Genomic DNA, 12061 nt, shown 5'->3' with positions numbered 1-12061 from the left:
CCAACCCAGCCTGTAACATGACAGGTAGGAGCAGCGGCGTAACTACATTTTGGGTGCCCCCCCGCTGTTAAAGGGAGGGCGCCCAGCCGCTCACCCGCCCCTCCGCCCGCCGCCCGCCGCACCAACCCCCGCAGTCTTACCTAGGTTCAGTACGCGCTGGTCCCGGCTCCCTTCTTCTGCTATGAGGACCACCACAAAATGTCCGCCCCCATACAGCAGACAGTTTCAGAGAACTGTGTGCTATATGGGGGTGGCCATTTTGTGGTGGTCCTCAGCAGCAGAAGGGAGCCGGGACCAGCGCATACTGAACACAGGTAAAGACTGGGGATGGGGGGTTTGCAGGGGTTGGTGCGGCGGGCGGTGGGGTGTAACTATAGCACTGCAGCCCCCGGCGCCCGCACATGCATAGCGCCCCCCCGCGGTCGCGGGGGCTGCGGTGCTATAGTTACGTGGGAGCTGATTGGCTGTTTGGGTGGGAGCTGATTGGCTGTTTGTTTATCATTCTCCACTTTGTAATTTTTTAAGCTTGATACAGGATCTGGCCCTTAGTGGTACGATGCTACATTTAGCATTCATGTCTTGGTTTACAGTAGATCTATTATCTACAATATTTATAACAACATTTATTTTATGAGTTTTCATATAGTTTATAGAATATATACTGTAAGTGGAAAAAAACCTTTTTTTAGAACTTTTCCTTAAGAGATCCCATTGAGAATGGCAGGCTTACAGTACTACTTATGAACTACGTACATGCGCTCTGAGAAATTTCCCTTTGCATGCATGGGTGCCTGAGAGCGGTGTTGCTGTTTCAGTTAAATAAAATATGACATTTTGGGGTGAGGACACCTACTGTGTTTAGCAGTTCTCTATTTTTACACATTTTCAGAAAATCCCATCATTTCCAAACTCCAGCAAATCTGCCGCTCTGTAACTTAAGCCAAAGTCTTGTTACCTCACCTTTCTTGGTAGCATTTTCTATTATTTTACCTTCATTTCTATATTCAGTGTTGATTTGTAAAGACCCAGAGTCTTGTATAGAACCATCAGAAACCACCTAGAGAAAATGATTTAAATATACATCAATAAAAATAAGTATAAAAAGACAAAACGTTCATGCTTAGCTATAGCTGAACGGTTCATGTCACCCACCTTAAGGTGGCCATACACACGTAAATTTATCTTCAGATCTGGCTGGTTGGAACAAAAACCTGGTTATGGATAAGAGCAAATGACAGTTGACCATTTGCTTGGAAATGCTGGAAAACTGCCAAACTGTCACTCATCCATAACCATGTTTTTGTTCCAACCAGCCAGATCTGAAGATAAATCTTACTAGTGTATGGGCACCTTAAGTCTACTCCTAAAACAAAAGATCAATTTATAATATAGGACCTTATTCAGGTCTGCTCGCTCCACCGCATGTTCACATGGGGGAAGCGATGTTTGGCGTCATGTGCAGATGCCAGGAGCGAGTGGTCACAGCAAACTGCAAGTTCACCGTCCCATTCGCACCCACCAGTGCGGGGGGCAACGGCGGATGGACGCGCCCATGGGAACACCCAGCGTTTCATGGGTGTTCCCATGAAAATGTTTGGTGTTCCCATGTAAATGAGGCAGAGACTCGGCTGCCGGGGCTGGGCAGCTGACATTCCAGATTTCAGCTGCCCGTCCTGTTCCCGTACAGGGCACACACAAAGCTAAGGCACATGAGAGTGTGGTAGTTTTGCATGTATACTCTAAATCATTCAATGGTCACCAAATTGAATGATTTGGTCCATGCACCCATGGCTGTGAACGGATGTTTATGTAAAACATCCATTTGCAGTCGTGCGGAGACCTGGCCGATCGAGGAAGGGGCGGGTGGTATTGTGAGCGGCGTTAAAACCACATACAGCGCTGCGTGTGATCCAGAATATGGTCCATTTACTCTTTTATAAACTCTATCAGACTTAATTCATAACTTTTTCACACCAAAATCCCGATTCTGACTTGGGATCTGTAACACGGCTCCAGTCTGGGTAAGTACATACCCAGGACAGAACCTGTTCACATCGCCGCTCCAACATGAATGCAGTGTTAACTGTACTACTGGTGCTTGGAGATAATATCTTCTTCAATCTCCGGGGATCCGGCTCCTCCTACAATATGGACCCTATTCCATTACATTCGTACGGGGCCCGATGTTGTTGCATTGTGCATGCGCATTTCTGCGTCCACGGCAACCAAACTGGTCGCTGGGTGCACCCACCCATGCTTGCGAACAGGGAATGGGCAGCTGACATCACCGGATGTCAGCTGCCCGCCCACTTCCTCCTGAGCTTACATGCATATGTAAGGTTGTTCAGAGCAACCTTACATATGCGTGCACCTTCCACATCTTTCGATGGTCGGTGACCATCGAAAGATGTGGGACGATCACAGTGGCATGAGAATGGATGTTTATGTAAAACATCTATCCGCAGCCAGTGCAAACGTATGCACCTTGCAAATGCATATTAATTATATTTAAAAAATAGTTAGGGACAATACAGCAAAAAACATAGTTTTTTTATGGTACTTGTTTCCTAGCACGGCGCTCACTTTCCCTACGTATGGCACCATAGGGAAATCGCATTGCATGGGCCATTATAGCGGCAGGCCATCTCATTGCATGGCATCGCACCTCCCGAAAAATCACATGCGATCGCATGCGCTGCGATGTGATGCATGACACTTGTATGGCATGCAGTTAGGTTTGAATGACCCCCTCACTATCCACGGCACCCCGAAGTGTGGCGAGCGGCGGCGGAATGCGTCCGCCTGACCTTATCATTCCGCCACTATCCACATCAGCGTGGAGTTGATTTTATATAGTGTGGCGAGCGCAGCGAGCCACCGAGCCCAAAGCGCAGTGAGCCCCGCGAGGGGACGCGGATTACTTTACATGGATTCCGCGGCCCCACGCGGGGGCTCGCTGTGCTCGCCACGCTTTGGGCTCGGTGGCTCTCTGCACTTGCCACACTATATAAAATCAACTCCATGCTGACGTGGATAGTGGCGGAATGAAAAGGTCTGTGCTTCCCAGACAATCAGAAGAATCACTCTATACCCGGCAGCTGGCAACAAATATAACAATAACGATACCAGTGCTCCACCTGTTTCCAGGTGCTCATTTAATTTAACCACCGACACATTGCAACAAGTTCCTCACCAGGTAATGTAGATCTATGTGTTGGGTCTTCAAGTTTGTAGTGAAATATTCCACCTGGATCTCTGTATGTCCCACACATGGCAGAACTCTATTCAGGGAGCGCACTTTCAGGAAACCTTTGCCTCGTTCCCAGAGGGGTATTAGTAACAGAGTGGCATAACCATATTGTGCCTTAACAGTGCCAGCAAACTGCGGGGGGTTCTCCAGGTTCGTTTTTGCCTTTGAAAAATGTATTATTTTACAGTAAATATAAAACATTTTATTTTTATTAAAAAGCTTTATTTTTACATCAACGCATAATGGCCCTCATTCTAGTTTATTCGCCCTATTGCGAACTTGCAATGGTGACTGATGTTGAAGATGAGCGCATACGCATAATTGATTATGCACGTGTGTAGGTCTTCACTGCGGGTGACATCGGAGACTTGCATGGTCTCCAAGGCAAATGCAGTGGGGGCATACAGGAGGCGGCCATGGGTTTCCTGGGAGTATCCATAAAAAACACTTGGTGCGCCCAAGAAAACACTGGGTGTCCCCACGCGAACGGGAGCAGCCGCCTACCTTCTGTGGGTGGCAGGCTGATGTCACCGGATGTCAGCTGCCCGCCATGTTCTTGGAGCAGCTAATCTGGGTCACCAGAGAGTGACTTACTGTAGATTAGTAAGCTCTATGGAAATTATTTGATGGTCAGTGACCATCAAATGATTTCGGGGCCCCACGCAAGCCTGCGAATGGATGTTGCAGTGAAATTTGGTGACTAGCGTGATCGGGTGTTCATACAGGTGGCGGGCGGAGTAACAAGTCAAACCAAAGCTGCTTTGCAAGCCAACCAGAATGAGGAACTATATCTGGTAAATACACATTCTAAACTGTAAATTGCCCAATACAAATGAAAATACCAGGCCATTTTTTTTAAAGGAATGAGGATTATGTTTTGACATGTATTACTTTTCATTAATTAGTCAATAATTTATGAAAGTGTGGAGACAAAGTATATCCACCCAATATCGAAATCAGATTGGGTATGGTAATTTGTCAAGGTATGGCCGATAAAATGTATCATTGTATGGAAATGCTCACCGTCAGTAATATCCAACCATAATGCGAAGTGGTTGTATTTAGTGTAAAGGAAGCTTCTCCATTCTCATTGGTCAATAAGGTATCATTGATGGGAACATTGTTGCTTAGAAGATAAACATTGATGCCTGGTACAGGATTATTATAACCATCCAGCACCTTAACCTAAAATAAATTTGTAATACAGGTTGAGTCTCCCATGTACAAAGTTCCAAAATGTGTTTTTTAGGGTTACAGAGATTATTATTATTATTATTATTAGTATTATTATTATTATTATTATCCTTTATTTATGTAGCTCTACAAGGGATCCGCATCGCCCCATTACAATATACAGCACATAAACAAATATGCAAAACAAGAACTTACAGTTCAAAACAATAGAGGATAAGTAAAGGGTATATAAACTTAGCTGCATCAGCAAATGACACTGAAATAAGTATCAGGGTGGCAGAAAACCAAGGGATTTAGTGTCATTGAGGGGATATGGAGTCAATTTAATTAAGAGTAGGAAAAGCACATGAGGGAAAAGGGTCTTGTGTGCAAGAGCTTACATTCTAAACGGATCAGGGGTAACACAAATGGGGAAGACAGTCAGCATTAAACAGTTGGCTGGGTGTGGTGTCTTGAGAGCTCGTTTGAAATTTTGTAGAGTGTTGGTGATCTTGAGGGGGAGAGGTAGAGTATTCCAGCGGTAGGGAGATACACGTGAAAAATCTTGGCGGAAATAGTGAGACCTATGATTTCTGATGTCTATTATTAAAACACTGTATAACATTACTTTAGGTTGTGTGTGTAAGGTGTACATGAAACAAATTAAATTTGTGTTTGTATACAAACTTTGTTCCATGCACATATTTATTACAAATATTCTATCAAATTACCATTTGCTGTGTGTATATGGGGTAGATGAAACATAAATCGTTAGGTGTGTTGCTGCTGGTTTTGTTATTAAGCTGTTGCTAAGCAACCTGGTCTGGGGTTTCTGTGCAGCAGTACAACTGCACTGAGTTCTCATTAGCTGGTTACACTTCATTAGGGATTCTGACCAGCTGTTCCATGCTGGTTATAATTCCTGTTTAGTTCCCCAGTGAGTGGCCATCTCTTGGTTTAGTTTTCCAGCCTGATTTCCTAACCATGTGTCTGCAGTCCAGACCCTTGTCTCTAGCATACATCATCCTGCATTCACTTCCTTTGTTCCCAGCTTGGAGTTTCCACATCTACAGTTAAAATCCAATACAGCAAGCTGCATCTCCTATCACTTACCCCAGGTGTTGTGAGTCCTGTATGCCTTCTGCACATTGTAGCCAGGTCCTTTTGTTATTTACTATTGTCCTATGTATATTTTACTTATGGGTTTTATTTTATGGTTGCTTGCTAATTATTGGAAAGGCCGCCTTGGGACCTTATTTGTGACAAGGTCGCTATTGTGCTTGTGTGTGCGACAAGGTTGCTTCTGGTTTTTGAATGCTTTGTTGTTGCTCTCTTTTCCTTAGTTTTTCAGGTAGCCTTCTAGTTTCATTTAGTTAGTTTTCCTCTTGTCTTCCCTTAGATTCCACTGGTGCTTTGTCCCCCCATAAGACCACCGAAGTTGGGGCAGACAATACATAGCCCCTTCAAATATGGCTGTTTTAGGTAAAGGTGGTGAGGTTGGGGTTTTTTGTTGCAATACATGGAAGTTATGGTTAGTGTGCAAAGATACCTCACACCAGCCCTGCTTACTGTAGTGCATACACTCTATCATGGAAAAAGGACATGAAAAAAGAAGGTAAGGTAACTCACCAATCCACTGTATGAGATCCCAGCCATGAATTTATTATCAGGTTTAACAAAATACAGCTTGTTGATCACAGAACACACTTTAGCTTTACTGTGGGTATGTAGCTGAATTCCTGTGTACAGTAAAGAGAAGACAGGAGAGAGCAGAATCACAGCTTTACTGTACAGTATGTATAGTAAAAGAAAAACTATCAATACATCAAAAAAGTAAAGTCAAGCAGTTGAGGTTTCTTATACCACCCCAAGTTCTTAATTATAATGAGTAGAATCTTTTTATAGTATTCCGGTGTCCATGTTATACTTGCCATCTGCAAAAAATGTGTACGGAAAATATAGCCAATAGTGTCCCTTTCAGCTGTATATGGCACTAAGTGATGCAGTAGAAGCACAGTGTGTGTGTGTGTTTTCTATATTGAAGGAGGAGTTTTGGGGAAGAGAGGGGGAGTTGTTGGGAGTAGAGGAGGAGTTGTTAGGAGTAGAGAAGAAGATGTTGGGAGAAGAGAGGCGTTGTTGGGAATAGAGGAGAAATTATTGGGAGGAGAGGAGGAGTTGTTGGGAGGAGAGGAGAAGTTGTTGGGAGAAGAGAAGGATTTGTTGGGAGGAGAGGTGGAGTTGTTAGGAGGAGAGGAGGAGTTGTTGGGAAGAGATGAGGAGATGTTGAGAGGACAGGAGGAGTTGTTGAGAGGACAGGAGGAGTTGTTGGGAAGATATGAGAGTTGTTGAGAGGAGGAGGAGTAGTTGGGAGAAGAGTGGGAGTTGTTGGGAAGAGAAGAGGAGTTGTTGAGAGGAGTTGTTGGGAGGAGAGAAGAAGTTGATGGGAGAAGAGAAGGAGTTGTTGGGAGAAGAGAATGAGTTGTTGGGAGGAGAGGAGAAGTTGTTGGGAGGAGAGGGGGAGATGTTGGTAGAAGAAGAAGGAGTTGTTGGGAAGAGATGAGGAGATGTTGAGAGGACAGGAGGAGTTGTTGAGAGGACAGAAGGAGTTGTTGAGAGGACAGGAGGATTTGTTGAGAAGATATGAGAGTTGTTGAAAGGAGGAGTAGTTGGGAGAAGAGTGGGAGTTGTTGGGGGAAGAGAAGAGGAGTTGTTGAGAGAAGAGAATGAGTTGTTGGGAGGAGAGGAGAAGTTGTTTAGAGGAGGGGGGGAGTTGTTGGGATGAGGAGTTGTTGGGAAGAGATGAGATAAGGAGAGAACAGGAGGAGTTGTTGAGATGACAGAAGGAGTTGTTGAGAGGACAGGAGTAGTTGTTGAGAGGATATGGGAGTTGTTGAGAGAAGGAGTTGTTGGGAGGAGAGGAGAAGTTGTTGGGAGAGGAGAAGAAGTTGTTGGGAGGAGAGGAAAAGTTGTTGGGAGAAGAGAATTTGTTGGGAGAAGAGAATGAGTTGTTGGGAGAAGAGGAGAAGTTGTTGGGAGGAGAGGGCGAGCTGTCGGGAGGAGTTGTGAAGAGATGAGGAGATGTTGCGATGACAGGAGTTGTTGCGATGACAGGAGGAGTTGTTGAGAGGACAGGGGGAGTTGTTGAGAGGACAGGGGGAGTTGTTCAGAGGATATGGGAGTTGTTAAGAGGAGGAGTTGTTGGGAGAAGAGTGGGAGTTGTTGGTAGGATATAGGGAGTTGTTGGTAGGAAAAGGGGAGTTGTTGGGAGGAGATGGGGAGTTGTTGGGAGGAGAGGGTGAGTTGTTTTGAGGATAGGGGGAGTTGTTAGGAGGAAAGGGGGAGTTGTTGGGAGGAGAGTGGGAGTTGTTGGGAGGACAGGTGGAGTTGTTGAGAGGATAGGGGGAGTTGTTGAGAGGATATGGAAGTTGTTGAGAGGAGAGGATGAGTTGTTGGAAGGATATGGGGGTTGTAGGGAGGATAGGGGGGTTGATGGGAGGAGAGGGGGAGTTGTTGGGAGGAGAGGGGGAGTTGTTGGGAGGAGAGGGGGAGTTGTTGGGAGGAGAAAGTTGCCTTTTGCCCTGGGAGCCAGTGGTAGGGGGGGTCGGCCGTACCATTCCACACTCTCACAAATTGGGCAGAGCAATCAGGAAAACCAGTCCCGCAACAAAGAGATCGCAGGGGAATGCCAAGCATCCTCTGGTCTCTCAGTTCTGTAGTGTTCCCGGCAAGATGGCCGCTGTGGTTGGATCTGGAGCACTGAAGTCGATGACTGAGTATAGCCACTGTGGCTGGCTGTAGAGCACTGGGGCAGGAAATCCCGTCCTCTCTCAGAAAAGTTGGAGAAATGCTGGGTAAACACTTGTAGATATATCTGCAGATCAATTGATTTGCAGATATATCTACAATCCGACGTGATTGACATAAAAACTAGACAGGCTGTCAATCACCGGTGGCTCCTGCATCGGTTGTACGGGCGGTCAGCGGATTGCCCGTACACGAAATGATACGCAGTATATCTGTAAACAACCCCTTTGACAGATATATCAATGGCATACATTGGCCGATAGTCCATCGATATATCAGTTGTTCAATTGAATGGCTGATATATCGACCAGTTTGTATGTTCCTTTAGAGTACTCCTCTTTAAGTTCTTGGTGGGGTAATCAATCAAGTGTGTTCGAAAGAAGTGATTACAATCTGTTTTTTTTTTTCATCTCTCTGAAGAACAATAAAAATGGTGAAGAGAATAATAATCAAATAATAATTTGGTCCAGCCAATTATGATTTGTGCAAGCCCAGAAGGGGAAGTCATGTGGATACTTGTGTATGGTCCTCCCAGGTTGAGTCATTGCAGTCCAGCAGCCAAAGGTCCTGTGAGTGAGTTGCACAGGCATGCACTGCCTGATGACACAGTGACAGATGGCCGTTTCATCTGAAGTGGCCTATTCACTGTTTATCTCTCCTAGGGCCTTATTTTGGTTCATTCTTTCTGACAAAATCCTTCTTAGATGGACAAAACCATGTGCACTGCAGGGGGGCAGATGTAACATGTGCAGAGAGAATTAGATTTGGGTGAGTAATTTTGTTTCTGTGCAGGGAAAATACTGACTGCTTTATTTTTACACTGCAATATAGATCTCACTTTGAAGTAAAACCCCACCCAAATCTAATTCTCTCTGCACAAGTAACACCTGCCCCACCTGCAGTGCACATGGTTTTGCCCATCTAAGAAGGATTTTGTCAGAAAGAATGAACCAAAATAAGGCCCCTAGTGTTAGGAGCCATTTATTATGGCTCATTTCTGTCATGTCAGTTCTGTGTTTTTTTTCCAGGTATTGGACTCTCTGGTGGCCTCTGGTGGTTAGTCTGTGCCATTACAGCTCAGTCTTCTGTGAGCTGATTTATGCACAATATACAAAAAAGCAGCGCTGGGGTTACAATGAACACAATTTAAGTTGAATGTAAAATTACCTTTATATACCAATTAAAATGACATAGTTACACAACATGTACATACAAATGAAAACATAGAAATAAAAGAAATGAATGAAATATTAAAATGGCGCGCTTAGCAGCATTAGATATTTACAGCAAGCCTCCAATTAGTTCTAATTTATTTTTGTTAGGTTCTCTAGTTAGTTCCTCTTTTGCCCATTACGTCAGGATCGCTGGTATCTTGTCACACGTAAGACCATATATATTCGATTCTCTATTGTTTTAATGTTGTATTTTTAATAATGCACTTAATAAAAGTATTTTTTAGTATCCTCCCTTCTTGTCATTAAGCGTGCCCCAACAAAAAGTCTTTCTTTTTCTTTGTCTTTGATATTTGTAACAAGTAAAGTCTTCCACCACTATTCTTATGCTGGCCATACGCTAGACCAGCTTTCATCCAACCATCCAACTAGTTGGTTGGTTGGACTGAAAATCTGGTACTGTATGGGAGCAAATGACAAACATAAATTTGCTCGCAAACCCACAAAAATGGACAAAAACATTTGGTAAAACAGATTCATCCGCAGTATTTTGTCAGAACAACCATTTTTGTCCTTTTTAAGATTTCGGGAACAAACGATTGAATTATAGATTACATTTGCTCCCATTTATTGCCAGATGTTTATTCCATCCAAACAACTAGTTGGATGAAGGTTGGTCTAGGGTAAGCAGAAGCTTTTATAAACCACACATATTTCATATTTCATTTTTGATATAACAGTTGTGTAATTTTAGTAAAAGTTATCATGAACTCACCTGTCCCTTGTTCTGTTACAGAGGCTGATCCATTCAAAATGTTATCCATATAAGTCTTTCTTAGTCTAAAGACCCCAGTCTTTATTTCTATGACATGACATCCTGATTCGTCCAACTGTGGGTGAGAGATGTAGACAATATCAGGATCCATTTACTGAGCATTTGTTGTCTTTTGATTAAATTGTTGCAGTAGCAAAAGACCATTAACTATGAAAGTGTTACATTTTTCAGGGACTCACACACAGAAATATGCTAACAAATGAGCATTCAGGGATTTCACTAGCCTTAGTTACAGTAAACAATGGGTTTCTTTTACTAAAGTGGACTGAAATTATTATATTTAGTCACAAGTTGGGGGGTGGCCTGCAACCGAATGTCTCCCTCTGTGAGTGTGTGGTTCCGACTCATCTGCAGTGACAAGAGCTGGGGGCTGCAGTGTGATAGTCTCCTGCTGCACCGGGCTCCTGTCACAGAGGAAGAGCCTGCAGAACTATACTCAGCCCAATCTCCAGGAGGTGCAAGCACCTCCAGGGATGCCGGGCATGACCCCAGAGAGAGGGAACAGAACTCCCAGTGAAGCTACAGTATGCCTTCTTTATATTAGGCCATGTCCACTTTTTGGCTGTGATGGTAGTAATGCCTCTTGATTTATTCAGAGTTGCTTGCTAATTTAGGTAGATAGTCCTTTGAAAAACACAGAGGGGCCGATATACAGTTGTCCACATTTAGGCAAAAATGGCATTATATATACACAGGCATTTACATCTGTTGTTGTGAGGAAAGGCTGCAACCTCTGCATCATAGTACTTCATATACAGATTCAGACTCAGGGGACTATTTACTAAGCCTTGGAGAGATAAAATGTGAACGGAGATAAAGTACCATCCAACAGCTCCTAACTGGTATTATTCAAACACAGCCTGTAACCAGGCCCAGCAACATGGGGTACACCTGTCACAGGTGAGGTTCAGGGTGACACCAAGGTACAAGGCCAGAAAAGGGGTCTGGAGAGCTTATGTATATTAATATAGCTATATAGAGTGGTTGCACTGACCGGCCACCCGTCTGGTACACCACCTGTATCCCCTTTCCCCTCTGCCCTTTCCCCTCACATGTCAACTATTTCCATGCTGACTTTTGCCTGTGTTGACCTTTGTCTATGGTGACCTTGTGATTGCTGACCTATTGACTGTCTACCTAGAGACTGTCTACCCTTTAGACCATAACCAGCAGTTGGGCTGCAGCACAGTTCAAAATTAAAATAGGGGACACACCAACTGCCACCAACCACCACTCCAAAAGATTCACTGGCAGTTGGTTGTTCCCCTATTTGAATTTTGAACTGTGCTACAGCCCCTCCTCTGGAGCCGCCACTGGTAACTAATATGAAATGGGTATTCTTGTGCTTATGTGCTGTATTTCTGTACATCTGTACTTATGGAAGAATTTTGCTGGTATGGCTTACTATTACTGTACAGTTATAATGTTCCCATAACAACTTGATGATAATAAATGATGATAAAGAACCATTCCTTAGTGTTCTGACTATATTGCTTAGAAATGAAGCACAGATTGCTCCGTGTATATGGCCCCCGGTGACTGCAATGCACAGTCCCACGCATCGCTATCGCCTGACTAGATATATAGATGCAGGGTGTCACAGCCTCCCGGACCGCGGTGGTCACTTACCGGGTCAGGGGGCGTGGGTGGTGCGGGCGCCCTCTCCGGGCTCAGCGGCGGCTGCGGCAGGTCTGGGGTTGCGTGCAGGGCTTTCCGGGTCAGGGCGCTGGAGTCCCCGCTCTCAGCAATGGTTTCCCGGCGGTGCCGAGGGAAACAGGAAGCAGGGCTTTGTCGGGCAGGCGGGTGCGCGCTCACTAGGGGCGCGCG

General features: G+C 44.6%; 1 protein-coding gene across 2 annotated transcripts in view; it reads right to left on the bottom strand.

Annotated features, from left to right (window-relative positions):
* Window positions 1-12061, bottom strand: part of LOC146009239 (alpha-2-macroglobulin-like protein 1) — a 135766-nt gene that overhangs the window by 86849 nt on the left and 36856 nt on the right. The window contains exons 9-13 of one of the 2 annotated variants that reach the window (XM_083149401.1): window positions 10175-10289; window positions 6053-6162; window positions 4274-4435; window positions 3194-3412; window positions 991-1057 (exon numbers count right to left, since the gene is read on the bottom strand). In XM_083149401.1, the coding sequence (XP_083005527.1) occupies window positions 991-1057; window positions 3194-3412; window positions 4274-4435; window positions 6053-6162; window positions 10175-10289 (673 nt within the window). The remainder of the gene's footprint in view (window positions 1-990; window positions 1058-3193; window positions 3413-4273; window positions 4436-6052; window positions 6163-10174; window positions 10290-12061) is intronic. The other variant, XM_083149402.1, reaches the window with a different exon arrangement.

Source organism: Crinia signifera, chromosome 6 (genome assembly GCF_055691185.1).
Source record: "Crinia signifera chromosome 6, ASM5569118v1, whole genome shotgun sequence".
In the NCBI taxonomy this organism is placed as follows: Eukaryota; Metazoa; Chordata; class Amphibia; order Anura; family Myobatrachidae; genus Crinia; species Crinia signifera.
This window is presented reverse-complemented; position numbering and strand designations above follow the sequence as displayed.